Genomic DNA, 13983 nt, shown 5'->3' on the forward strand with positions numbered 1-13983 from the left:
GCCAGCCACGGCTGCAAGAAAAGCTGCTCCCAAACGATGTCCTCAGCCTTCTTCAAGGGCACGGCCCATCCACGCCACAGCTGCTCCCAAGCACTTCCCCATCCACACTGGACCACCTCGAATGCTTCCTCTGGAATAACAAACAACACATTATTGAAAAGAGTTTAGAGACAAAAAGGGAAAAAAAGAAAAACGGTAAAAACTCTTATCTCTGTCAGGCCCTTGAGGAAGGCCCAACCCCTACATGGTAGGGAAAAACCCAGCCATGGCTGTGAGAAACCCACACTTTCTCTCTTCCCCCCTGCACTGCCCCCCCAAAATCACGGTGACCCCAAAGCAAACAAGGGCAGTGGAGCAGCCCAGCCCTTCCTTGCCTGCACAGCAAAGCAGCTGTGCACAGGTTCTGGAGTCCCACCTCTGCTCCCACCATGGGGCTTTGTTTGTGTCGGGCTCGCTGCCCCAGCCCCAGCCCGGGGCACGGTGGGTGCTGGGGCTGTTGGCAGGGCCAGGAGCCCACTCCCATTTCGTACCCACCCCAGCCCATCCTCCCAGCCCTGCCAAAAGCAGCTGGGCAGCCACTGAAGAATGAGTTGCATCTGCCCCAGCAAAGGGGGAGCCTTTGGTTCCCCGCCAGGCTGGGCCATGCCCAAATCTGGCAGAATTTCCCTGGGTGGGGACTCACCTGCAAATTCCCTGTGGAGTTTGGCTTTGAAGAAGGTGCCAGAATCAAAGTCCATCACCTTCAGCCTCCCGTGGCCAGGCTGAGAAGAGCTTGTCATTACTGATGTCACCCTTGCTGTCTCCAGCAGCAGCAGCAGCAGCATCATCCCCACCCGGTACAGCTTCTCCAGGGGCTCCTTCTCCTTCCCTGGGGGCAGACCAGGCTCTCAGGGCTCTGCCCAGGGCCCCAGCTGTCAGGGAACCAGGACAAGCAAAACCAGCTGGGATGGCGGCCACCAGTGCTGGGCAGAGCAGCTCAGCTCCAGCACAAGGGCTGCGTGTTCCCATCCCATGACCCCGGTGCTGTGACACTGGCAGCACAAAAAACTCTGGGTTCCTTTGCTTCTGACTGCCAAGGCACATGTGGAGTAGGAACTTACCAGGGCTCTGGATCAAAGTGTGCCTGTGGCTCTCTCCCTTCTTCTATGGCAGAGGAATATCCCACATCCAAGGATCACAGAACAGGTCTTCCAGTGTGGGTCTGTCCAAGGAGTTCACGGATAAACACCACCTGATCAGGTCTTTGCACTCTGGGGAGAAAAAGCAGAAACTGAAGGTCAGCCAGAGAAGGCTCCTGTCTGCTTTGCCCCACTATTCCCATGCCCAGGCCATGCTGGATGTGCTCAGAGCTGGGCCTAAACTTTCCCATCAATTCCCTGTTTTGGAGGAGAGCAGGACATGTGCCACCTCCTCAGCAGCTGCCAGAGCGGGATGCCCACGACCCCGCTGCTGGCTCCCAGCACTGGCATTCCCCCCGTGCCCAGACAAGAGGATCCACCTTGAGAGAGCCGTTGTGGCAGCGGGAGCTGGCCCCAGCTGAGGTTCTGGCCCCTCCTGAAAGGGTGCTCCCCGCAGACCGTCTGGTGCAGCAGGATGCCCAGGGACCAGACCGTTGCTGCCTCGCCATGGTACCAGCCAAAGTCGTTCCATTCCGGGGGGCTGTACGACAGTGTTCCTATGGAATACAGATGGAGTTCATCAGGGGGATGCTGCTTCTCCCAGAGCCTGGCCCCAGCATCCCTGCACCTGCGGGGGCTGCATCAGGGGCACACAGGGTGACCACTGCCCTCTCGCCAGCACCTGGGACTTGTGCACAAAGTTAGGGTTGGAAAAGAAGCCTCTGGTGCTGGAAGAGGGCAGCCCTGGCTAGGCTCAACCATGACATGCAAAGGAAAAACCCACTCCATGCTGGGGAAAAAACCTGCCCATATCCTCCCTGCCTGCATTGCCCCAAAAATATTATGAAGCCAAGGCAAACAGGGCGAGTGGAGCAGTCCAAGCCCTTCCTCTCATCTGCACACCAAAGTGGCTGGGGCACAGGTTCCGCCCTCCCTCTCTGCTACCCCCACCTACAGGGGGTTTGGTCGGGCTGGCTGCCCCAGCCAAGCCCCAGTCCTGGGCAGAGTGGCTGGCAAAGGCTGCCAGCAGGGCTGGAAGATGGCTGCCCACCCAGCCCTGCTCTAAAGCAACTCAGCTGAAGATTCAGTGCCCTGACTGGCAGCAAAAGGGAGAATCCCCGCTGCCACAGCCAGCTTGGGCTGGGAGATGTTGGGCCATGAGATGTCAGCAGCGGGAGCACAGCCCTGTGTAGGCTCACCTGCAAAGTGAGTGTAGACTGTGTCCTGCAGGTAGGTGCCACAGCCAAAGTCAATCAGTTTGGCCTGCCCGGTGTCCAGGTCAACCAGGATGTTCTCTGGCTTGATGTCCCTGTGCAGGACCCCGCAGCTGGTGCAGTGCCGCACGGCCTCCAGCACCTGGCGGAACAGCTCCCGCGCCTCCTCCTCGGGCAGGAACCGCCGTGCCCGAATGAAACGCTGCAGGTCCTGACACTGCTCTGGCCGCTCCAGCACCATCACGATGCAGTTGGGGAGCTCGAGCCACTCCAGCAGCTGGACCACACCGGGGAAGCCAGTAGACACCTTGGTCAGCAGCACAACCTCCAGGGGTGCGCTGGTGCCGTCGGGCTGCGGAAGGAGCACGACGCCGTCAGTGGGGCCGATGCCGTGCCGGGCCTGGGGAAGCCCTCAGCCAGCCCGGGATGCTCTGCGCCCTGCGCTGGCCCCACGCCCGCTCTCCCTCGGGGCGTCCTGGCGGCTCCCACCGTGCCGGGCCCCGGCTCCTCCCCGGCCGGCAGCCCCGGCTGCTGGCCCCGCTCACTCACCAGCTCGCCCCAGTGCCGGACGCGGTTCCGTGGCACCCTTTTGATGGCCACCTGCAAGCCAAGGGCAGCAGCGGGGTGAGCTCGCTGCCCGCACTGCGAGCCCTATCCTCCGCTCTCCGCCCTCCTCCTCCTGCATCCCCTCCTCCTGCGCCCGCCGCCGGCCCCGCCGCTCACCGGGGCGCCGTCCGAGAGCCGCGTGGCCGCGAAGACTCTGCCGAAGCCGCCGCGTCCCAGCAGCGATCCCAGCCGGTACCGCTCCTGCAGGGCCTCCTGCGCCGTCCCTGCGGGCGGGACGCGGCTGTCAGAGCTCGGCCCGGGTCCAGCAACGGCCCCCGAGCGCCCCTCACCCGCCCCGGGCCGGCCATGCCCGGGCGTTCGCTCCCAGGAACGCGGCACGGGAGGCTCGGGGCCGGCGGCCGCGCTGCCGAGCGGCGGAGCTCGGGCCGGGGAAGCCGCAGTGGAGGCGGCGGGAGCGGCCGCGCCGCGTGTGTGCTCCGCGGGCCCCGGGAGAAGCCGGGGCCGGGGCCGGCGCCGGGGCTGTGGCCGGGGCCGGGGCCGAGGTCGGGTCCGGGGCCGGGCTCGGGCCAGGCGGAGCCGAAGGGCGGCGATGCCGCCCCAGCCCCAGGCACTGATGCCCGCCCAGCAGCGCCACCGCCAGTACACCCAGAGCCGGGCGGAGGCGAGACCGCGGCGGGACGGCCGGGGCCGGGCACGGGGCAGCCCCGCCCGGGGCCGGGGGCGGGCCGGGGGCATGGCCCTGCCCTGCAGGGGGGAGGGAGGAGGGGAGAGGAGAGGGACGCCGGGCAAGGGACCCCGAGAGAAGGGTGCCCGACAGCGGGAAAGGGAGAGAAAGAGAAAGAAGAAGAGAAAGAAAAAGAGAAATAGAAAGAGTGCTTAAAACTATCTGTTTGCTGCTGCTGCTGTCGCCGCTGCTGCTGCCGCCGCTGCCGCCGCTGCAACTGAAGCACCGGGGCCGTTCGTCCCCGTGTCCGTTCCCCGCTCGCCCCACGAGCCCCACGTTCGAGCCCCGCGCGCCCCGGGGACAGCCCCTCCGTCTGCCCAAACACGGGAACTTTGCAGCGCTGAGCCCAAATGCAGAGCCCTGACTCCTGCACACTGGCACAGCGATCCCCTCGCTTGCTGCTGTGCATTGTCCTTGCTGAGGGGCAAACACTGTCGGGCCACCTTCCCTTGGGGTAGGATTCCCACCTGAGCCCAGCACTGCACTTACATCTCCAGTGTTGCTTTGCAGTAAAAACAGGGGAAGGAAAACTGTGTGTGGCTCATGGTATTTTAGTGTCTAAAAATCACTACGTCATCGATCTTAGATATGAGATGCATCTGGAATTACTGGGATGCAACATGAAAAAGGGGAGCATAGAAATAGATAAGGGAAAACATCTTAGATTGTTTCTTTCATTTTCATTTTACTTCTGGAAAGCTGTTTCAGTTTTCCAGGAATCTCCTCCTGTCTGCTCTCCCCAAGAACCTCTCATGGAGAACGAGGTCAAGTTTCTGTTGCAAGATTTTCCATCAGGGAATTATGCCACATGTGAAGTTTTCATTGTGACTGTTCTGGTTTAGGGCAAATTTTGGGAGGAAATCTCCAAAAGGGGTCCATCTAGAAAGCAAGTTCAAGCGTCCCCTCCCCGACTAGTTCAGGAAAAGACTTCCCTTGAGAAAAGTTAAAAACCCCAGTTTGTTTAACAAGTAAAGTATTCACAAGCATGAAAAATGAATAATATTAAATAAAGCCTCGGACAGTGCTGAAGAGATGGCAAATTCAGAAGGTCCTTTTTGTGGGTTGTAGTTGGCTCCCTCGGTCTCTTCTAAGTCCCTCTGGTGCTGGAATGCAGCGTCCCAGAGCTCGGGGGGCCACAGGTGTGAGCTGCTGCTGTCGGTGTTTGTCTGGGTTTTCAGTCCAGAGCAGGTGTAAACAGTTCCAAGAAAAAAGAAAGTCACAGTCCAAGGAACTTCCCTGCCCCAGCTAGCTAAAAAACAATTGCTAGACATGGGCTGTGAAGGCATCAGGAAGTTTCCAAGTCTGAGCACTGGTGGTCTCAGCTAACACCAGAGCTGGATGGTGCTGGAGCCAGAACCTGCAGATTTCCAAATTTTGGCTTTCTGTGCCAGCAAATCGCTGGACTTGGGCTGTGCCAGCACTAGGAAGTTTTCAGATCTGGGCACTGGCGTTGCCAGCAAACACCAGATCTAGGTGATGTCGTTGCCAGTGATAGAAATCTGCTGGATTTGTGCTCTGCTGGCACTGAGAAATTTCCAAATCTGGGTTCTGGTTACATGAAACGCAAGATGTGGGTGGTGCCAGAGCCAGTAAGAGGAAGCTGCCACAGGTTTTGGATTTCTGTGCCAGCAAATTGCTGCACTTGGGCTGTGCCAGAATAGGGAAATTTCCAGATCTGGGCACTGGCAGTGGCAGCAAACAGCCCATTTCAGGCTCCAGGCTCCAGGCAGGACTGTATCTGGATGCCTTCCTCTTTGTCTTCCTTCTTTCCTTCCTTCTTTCTTGGGATCCTGCGGCCAGCAAACTCCAGATTGTGCAGTGCTGGCAAGGGGAAATTGACAGGTTTTAGCTTACTTTGCCAACAAATTCTGGACATGGGTGGTGCCAGAAGAGGGAAATTGCCAGATGTGGGCACTGGCAGTGCCAGCGCACACCAGATCTGGGTAGGGAATGTGCCAGCACCAGGAAATTGCCAAATGCTAACTTTCAGTGCCAGCATATTGCTGGAATTATGCTGTGCAGGAACCTGAAAAATTCTGGATCTGGGCACTTGTGGTGTCAGCAAACACAAGACTGGGTTGCTGTAGGTACCAGGTATTTGCAAGGTTTTGGCTTTCTTTGCCAGAAATCACTAGACTTGGGCTGTGCTGGCACCGGGCAATTCCCGCATCTGGGCACTGGTGGTGCCAGCAAACACCGGATCTTGGCATTGCCAATGACGGTAGCAGGGAATTGCCACATTTTGGCTTTCTTGACCAGAAAATTGCTGGACTTGGCTCTGCCAGAACAGGGAAATATCCAGATGTGAGCACTGGCAGTGGCAGCAAACACCAGGTCTGGGCACCTGTATTGGCATCAGGAAATTGCCGGATTTTGGCTTTCTGTGCCAGCAAATTGCTGGACTTGGGCTGTGCCAGGACAGGGAAATTTCAAGATCGGGGCGCTTGTGCAGCAAACACCAGATCTGGGTGGTGCTGGTGGCAGCACCGGGAAGCTGCTGGGTTCTGGCTTTCTTTGCCAGAAAATTGCTGCATTTAGGTTTTGCTGGCACTGAGAAATTTCCAGATGCTAATTTTCTATGCCAGCAAACTGCTGGAATTAGGCTGTGCAGGCATCTGAAACATTCCTGATCTGGGTACTGGTGGTGTCAGCAAACCCGACATCGGGTTGCTGTAGGTACCAGGTCTTTGCTTGGTTTTGGATTTCTTTGCCAGCAAGTTGCTGGACTTGGGCTGTACCAGAATAGGGAAATATCAAGATCTGGGAACTGGCAGTGCCAGCAAACACCACATTTCAGGAAGGACTGGATCTGGACCCGTTCCCTCCCTGCCTCCCTCCTTTAGCAAGGTGCCAGAGGGGCTGGACAGCAGCCAGACAGAAAGGGACCTGGGGACACTGATGGACAGCAGGCTGGACATGAGCCAGCAGTGTGCCCAGGTGGCCAAGGAGGCCAATGGCTCCTGGCCTGGCTCAGGAATGGTGTGGCCAGCAGGAGCAGGGCAGGGATTCTTCCCCTGTGCTCAGCACTGCTTGGGCAGCACCTTGAGTGCTGTGTCCACTTCTGGGCCCCCAATTTAGGACATGGAGGGGCTGGAGCGTGTCCAGAGAAGGGTAGCAAGGCTGGGGAGGGGTCTGGAGCACAAGTCCTGTGAGGAGCAGCTGAGGGAGCTGGGGTTGTTTATCCTGGAGAAGAGGAGGCTCAGGGGAGACAAGGCGGTTTCAGGGCACAGGGTAGACTTGATGATCTCCAAGATCTTTTCCAACCTTGCTAATTCTGGGATTCTCTGGAACTACCCTTGGAGCAGTTGCAGGAGGAGCCCTGGGCCTCCTGTTCAGAAGCTCCAGCAGCCCAGGTCCCTCAGCTTCTCCTGCCAGCCCCAAAGCCCATCCTGTCAGTCCTGCAGAGCCTCTGCAGCTCCTCCTCACTGCCCAGAACAGGGAGCCCCAGAGCCAGACACAGCAGCCCAGATGTGCCCCCCTGGCCTGGGGTGCCGCTGGCAAGGGAGCAGCACCAGGCACTGCAGGAGCCTGCAGACAATTGATCTGAAGGCCAAAGCTCCTTAGCTCCTTCTGAAAGAGCAGGAACAGTTCCTCATTCCAGAGTGGTGGAATGCTGGGCACCGCAGCTCCGGGTGAGGACTGGACACAAGTTTGCTCCCACTGAGTGCTGGGATGGGTTCTGCAGGAGCTCTGGGCTCCTGTGCTTGCCAGGCACAATGAGGAGAGAAGGAGCCAAGTGCACTGATGTGGGAAATGGATTTGTAGAAAGTTTTTAGAGCCTAATAGAAGGCCCACAAAGTATGAATCTGTATATAAATCTTGAGACAAGAAATGCTAACTTAAAAATTTCCATGGAATAGGACAGATATTGTTGAGAGAGAAATGCAGCTGGAAAAAAGTTTCAAAAGATGGCCTTGCAAATAAGATTTTGGAAAAACAGAGCTATGAAAGATGCATTGTAGTGGGACCCACAAAGAGTAGTTTTAAATAATTGGCTTTAAGGCATCTACAACATGGCATGGCAAAAGGCTGATAGACCAAGAAACGCTTATAATGTATTATAATTAGGAAGTAATTGGCTTCTGATTGTGATGGCGCGTATTATAACATCTGTATTGTCTCACCATTCTCATGAGACTGAAAATGGAATAGAAGTTTTTAAAACACCTCTCAGTTGCCCCATCTCTAGGTCAAGAAAAGAGTATTATCCAACACACTGACACACCTTTTCCTCAAGCATAGCCCAGCCTGGACCAAACACACTGAAAGGTTTCCCCTGTGGCCCATGTCTCGAAACATCAGGTCTGCTGTTTGACAACTCAGGTTGGTTTGGTGTCAAGGAGTTCCCTCAGAAATACTGGGTTTGTCTTCCTCTGTGCCTTCCCCTCAGCAGCCTTGGGGATGCTCCTGTGTGAAGCCATCTGTCTCACACAGTTTCAGACAACTTCAAACAGGATACTGTGCAATAAGTCGTCTCCTCTAAAGTGTTCCTGCAATCCCTTTCCAGCAATGGGAAATTATTACTGATAGATGAAAAGTGGAAAACCCCCAACAGTTTATTATCAAACAGAATCCCCCATGACACGCGTTCCAAGAAGGCGCCGGGGTCTCTCTCGGAAGAACAGGAGCTGTCACGGAGCAGTTCCAGCAGCTGATGGAAGCTCGGGGACTCATCCGGTGTCGGCTTTCTCCCACGGCAGAGCTCCATGGGGCGGGCAGGGCAGTGAAGCAGCTGGGCTGGAGCCCCTCGCTGCCTTGTCTCCCCGGCGTGGCTCAGCTCACAGACTCTCGGGCTGGGAGCGGGGCCGCTCCGCTCCTGCCGGCACCGTGTCCCTGGGCTTGGACAAACAGTTTCCTGCCAGGAGAGCCCTGCACACTGCTCCACAGATCTTTCATAAAGGCCCAAACCAACTCCAAACACTCTGTCTGCAGCAGCTTTGCACAAAGGGCTGCAGCAATCCGGGACAGCTGCAAGTGAGTGTCGGAAGGCTCTTGTCTTGTTCCTGCAGGCAGAATTCTTGATGATCTGATGCAGTTTTATTCAGATGTAACATGAGAGCGGAGGTTTTTTGTTAAAATATTTCATGATGAGTAACAAGCCTTGGGTGCATGAGGTACAGGACTGACATGCCAAAGCATGAGCATATCCTCCAAAGCGGCCAGTCTAATTGTCCATTTTATTACTCTTGTAATTACTTCACACTAATGAGGAAAACCAAGCTCTGCTTGGAGGCAAAACAGGCATGGGATACACTATGGTCCCTCGCAGGCTCAGCAGGGCTGGCAGTGACACAGCAGGCCGTCTGCTTCATTGTGAACCACTACAGAGCTGCATCCCAATCTGGTTTATGTAGCGTGGTATTATTAAGAGCTCCTTTTCTGCATGAGACACAAAAAGGAGATTCCAAATGATCTTCATGCAAGCATGCAGTAAAGAACTGCTTCTGCTATCCTAACAAAGCATTTGCTTTGGCAATTACACTCTTCTCATTCATCTTTTGATGCAGACACGTCAGGTTTTCTCTCACACCCCTGCAAGGCTGGCAGTCTCTGTTTCCCATTTCCTGTTCTTCCCTAGAGATGGTGCAGTGGCTGCTTTGAAACAAAAAGCCCTGAGATCTGGACAGCTTGAAGGAGCATGAAATGCTAATTAAGTGCTCATATTGGTAACACCCAGGTCTGCACTGCCCAGTGCTCTGCAGCAGCAGCAGCAGGACCATGCATCATTCCTGCTGGTTGATGTTCATGTTTCTGGTGTGCAAGAGCAATGACTTTGAGGAGGGACAAAAATGCCCCTCTTCAGACAGTGGGTGTGCAAGGAGATGTGAAGTTTCACAGCCTTTTCTAGGATATTTCAGAAAGATCTAAGAGAATATTGTGGCATGGGGTAGGTCCCTAATTTTGTCTCCAGAGAAGTCCCCAAAGGGCACATTGACTCTGCTGCTGATGGCAACCCCATAAGCTCATGGACCAGTTTTCCCTGCAACGTTCCACCCTGCCTGGGCTTTGCTAGGCCGGGACTAGACCCAGAGCTAAGCAAACACAGGCAGCCAGGTGACATTGTGTAACATCAGAAGCTGGCAACCATGAGGACTTTGCTGTCAAAAGGTTACAGCTTGCACTGGGCCCAGAAGTGTTTTACCCTAATGCAAAGCAAATTGAAATGTGAAGTTTAAAAGCTTCAAATGACTATGAAAGGAAACTTCAGAATAATTTCTGGAAGGGCAGCATTGTCAATGACCATGCAGCCCACCAACAGCTGGAGCTGAATCCAGAATTGCTTCTTCCAGCTGTGCAGGAATTCATTCCGCTGGCAAGCACTGGTCCATGGGAACAAATGATCCCCTAGCTCTGGGCTGAATGGCACCCAGGCTGCAGTGCAGATTTGAGGAGCCCTTGTCACTTGTTATTGGCCTCCCAGGGCACTCATCCTTCTGCAAACAAGGTGCAAACAACACAGCTGCACTGCTGTCCCGGGTAAATATACATACAGGTGACTTTGCCAAAGCAGTGCATCATTTCCCAGTGAAATACATGACCTCTTCTTACCTATGGAATTGTGATTAAAGACACCTGTGAGCCAGATCAGTGGGAGATTGCAAAGGAGCAAAGCTTTGGGATTTGGGCACACTTCTCTTGGTTTCTTTGCTCAGGCCTTTGGTGAGCACAGAACACACCTAGGTAGAAAACCTTTGACTAGACAGGATCTTTTGGATCCATTGTCCCTCAAACAGGTCAACAGGTGACTGTTGTAATGCTAAGTAACAAAGAGCAGCACAAATGACACAAAGATAACATGGCCAAAGTGGAAGAGGAGAGGCCCAATGAGGAAAGGATGTGGTGAGACACTGGCACACTGAGTGAGCTGCACTCCCATAATCTCTACGCCAGCAGGTCCTGGTCTCACATTCTCCTCTTGGTTTTTTCGATTTTGTTTATTTATTTACTTTTTTTTCATCATCAAAATGAAATATATAGAACTAAAGACATGTAATCAAAACTTAAAGACAGAATCAAAACACATTAATTCCAAACTACATCTAAAGATCAGAACATATGTACATCTATAACTATGAAGCCTAACGCATCAATCCTTTTCTTCAAGCACTCTCCATACAGGCAGCAGCTTCTTCCTGAGCTTGGAGGATAGAGAGCTCTTCTGGATGGGAGACAAGGACTTTGTGGGTGAGAGAACATCGGAAGTGTCCCGAGACAACTTCTCGGTAAGACCATAACCAGTCAGATCTGCAAAGCGGAGACACAAACTTTAACAGAGGCCTCCATGCAAACCTGAAGCATCTGAAGCTCTGTATTTCATGGGACACATTTCCTGGAGATGTGGAAACAGCTGCACAGGGAAACATGCTCCTGCTGGCAGACACTGAGGCAGGCCAGGGCAAACCCTGAGCCACTTGCCCAGAGCTGGCACAGGCCCAGCCTGGCCTCTGGGCTGCCCTGGGACAGCAGGGAGCCCAGAGCCCTGTGCTCCCCAGGAATGGCTCAGCTGCACATGCACCCTCCTGCTCCTCTGCCTGCCCCACAGCTCAGCAGCCCCACAGCTCCAGGGGCACTGGCAGCAGCACAGCTCATTGCAGGGGCACATGCAGGGCACAGCTGTTCCCTGGCAATGTGCACAGCCTCTCTGGGCTGCCACAAGACCCTTCCTGCCAGCAGAGATTGGCCCAGCTTCCCCCTCACCTCTGTGTGAGGCTGAGCCATGACTGCCCTTCATCTTGTCCTCCATCTGGAGCTGCTTCAGGCCCCCCATGCCATGACTAGGAAGGGCAATGGAGAGAGCAGGGGCAGATGCACACCCTTCCTTAGGATTTCGTCATTTTTGGCACAGCTCAAAAGGCAAATCCAGAGGTTTCCAACTCAGCGCTTCCTCAGCCTTCTGGAGAACATCTCGCCTTCACCAGCCCAGCATTTTGGAGAGGTTTTCCCGCACATGTGGAGGCTTGCTGGCAGCACATTCCTTCAGCTGGGTGCCCATCACCTTGCAGAGGGCAGAGGCCAGCTTGGTGGCCACGGTGCGGACGCTGGCGCTCCGCACAGGCAGCGCCTTGTTCTCCAGGCAGGGCCAGAGCACGGGCAGGGCGTCGCGCTGGGCGACTTCAGGGCTCCTGGCATGAACCCCCTGCACAAGCACTGCCGGGACAGAGACACAGCTCCTTACCCACCAGCCTCCCTGCAACAAGGATCTGCCTCTGCTTCTGCTTCTTGCCAGCCTCTCTGGCCAAGAGCAGCAAAACAGCACCCAGAGCCCCTTGGCCCAGAAACAGGCAAAGCAGCTGAGCATCCTGGAAACAGAACCACCCACCCCTCAGCACTAATTGCTCCAACCAGAGCCTTGTCCCTGCGTCAGACTTCCTACCTTTACTAAATTATTTCACAATCTCTGCATAAACAATGAATGAAATGTCCAATTGCCTTTGATTTCCATTAAGAAGTTGTCTAAACCCACACTGAAGATTTGGAAATGCACCATAGAGAGGAAATGGAGAGATTTCTAATAAAAGGGATGATTCCATTTTTGTAACTTTGATGCCAAGTGCCAAATGTCTAATCTGGCTCTTCCCTGTGCTCAGTGGCACACAGCAAAGGGCAGGGTTAGAACACACCTCAAAACTCCAGCCCACCAGAGATGGCTGCTGCCTGACAGCTGGATGAGAAACATCAGTGACCAGCTGGGGTCTTTGGCAGAACGCTTTTGGGGCTTCCAACAAAGAGCTGCTTCAAACCTCAGGGTGTCTTAGAGAATTACCCAGACCCCATTTTCCTGGCATTTGGGCATCTCCAAATTTTTTTGCCACTTCCCCTCCCAATGTTAATGGCATTTTTTCTTATAATGTCTTTTTGTCTTATAATGAAATAGGGGCATGGAGAGAGAAAAAATGCTGGGACTGAAATGTAACCAAAACACAAATGTTTTCTCACATTGCCTCTGAAATCTCTCTGCCCATTTTCTGAATGGAACTATATCAAACAGAGATAAATATTTACTACCAACAGGCTTCTTGCATGGCAGATTTGGCTGAGAGAACAAAAACTGAAATGCTCTGGAGACCATTCTTATTTTCTGATCAGACAAAATGTTATTTGGAAGCCATTTAATATTCTGTGGTGGAAGAGACTTCATTTTCTCTATGCTGTTAAGCCACGAGCAGTCATCAACATTGAAAGAGCTCCTGCAAGTACCTAAAACCAATTCTGCTAAGCAGGAAAGGGTTATGGCACCCATTTTAAAATGGGAATTCATTTGAGTTTAAATGTAATTAAAGACATCGGTGACTACTGAATGTGAGGAAAAGTCTGTTCCTACTCAATCTCAGAGAGAACATCTGCTGTTTCTAAAGTAGTCCTAATTTATGGTTAATTCCTTTATTTGAAAAAGAGATCAAAAGAACTGCTAAACTAAATTCCCTATTGCTGGAGATCTACTTTTTTCAAATGCTCTTTACAGGGCCTTTGACATTCCCAATCACTGAACATGCCCTTTTGAGATTCCTAATGAAGACACAAAGTGTATTAAACCTTGCATTCAAAGATGTTGGCATATTTAGCAGTGGATTTAGCCCAGTTAAAGCAAGGCTATCAATCATCTTCTCTGCTATATATTGAGATTATCCTTTTTCCATTCCTTGGCTCTGGCTGACACAGCAAGCTCCTCTGAGGAATCAATTATCAACTGCATTTGTAGCATTTTGGGCAGCGCTGACCCAGGCAGACACTGTTTGCACACCCTGAAAGGCTCAGTCCAAGGCCCCTCTGACAGCACAGGCAGGGAGCCTCAGCACTCTGCTTCTGTCCCTGTGCCCCAGAGGTTGCCTTGCACTAAATCCGTGCCTCTGGTACCTCTGTTGAGTTCTGGCCTAAGCTGTGACCCCCAGGCCCTGCACGGTTCAGCCTCAAAACTTTCCAAGAGAAAAACAAGAATTCTGTGAGGACAAAACAAACTGATGCCCTGAAACAGCATTTGCCATCATTTCCCTTTAAAGATCACAGATGCCCCTGAGCTCCCCAGAGAGGAGCCAGCTGGGGCATTTTTAGCCCTCCCTTTGCTGGAGGTGGTTCTGAGATGCCCCAGTGAGAGCTCAGCCCCAGGCCGAGCGCCGCCCCCATCTCAGGTGCTGCCCAGCTCTGCAGCAGCCAGGGAAAACCTGCCAAACCCACCTGCCTTGGCCATGGGGCAGCAGGGACACGCTCAGCACCTCCTGGTTTGGAGGAGCTGCTCTGCTGTCTGCTCACAGGCATTCCCTGTAAATGCTCCCTGGGAAGAGCTCTGGGCTCAGAAGGGGAGGCCAAGCCTGTGATACGCTCGGTGACATCCAGCAGGGCTTGGCCACTCAGGTGATTCCAT

At 53.9% G+C, this 13983-nt stretch overlaps 1 protein-coding gene across 1 annotated transcript; it reads right to left on the reverse strand.

Moving 5' to 3' along the window:
• Window positions 1-1143: 1143 nt before the first annotated feature.
• On the reverse strand, window positions 1144-11391 carry LOC131562112 (serine/threonine-protein kinase pim-1-like). The gene is made up of 7 exons (XM_058811685.1): window positions 11322-11391; window positions 10741-10868; window positions 3056-3643; window positions 2882-2932; window positions 2318-2684; window positions 1499-1675; window positions 1144-1250 (listed from the first exon to the last, which is right to left on the reverse strand). Exons 1-7 carry the CDS (start codon window positions 11389-11391, stop codon window positions 1144-1146), a joined length of 1488 nt encoding a protein of 495 aa, XP_058667668.1.
• Between the last annotated feature and the right edge of the window lie 2592 nt (window positions 11392-13983).

This window comes from Ammospiza caudacuta, chromosome 10, assembly GCF_027887145.1.
Source record: "Ammospiza caudacuta isolate bAmmCau1 chromosome 10, bAmmCau1.pri, whole genome shotgun sequence".
Classification (NCBI taxonomy): Eukaryota; Metazoa; Chordata; class Aves; order Passeriformes; family Passerellidae; genus Ammospiza; species Ammospiza caudacuta.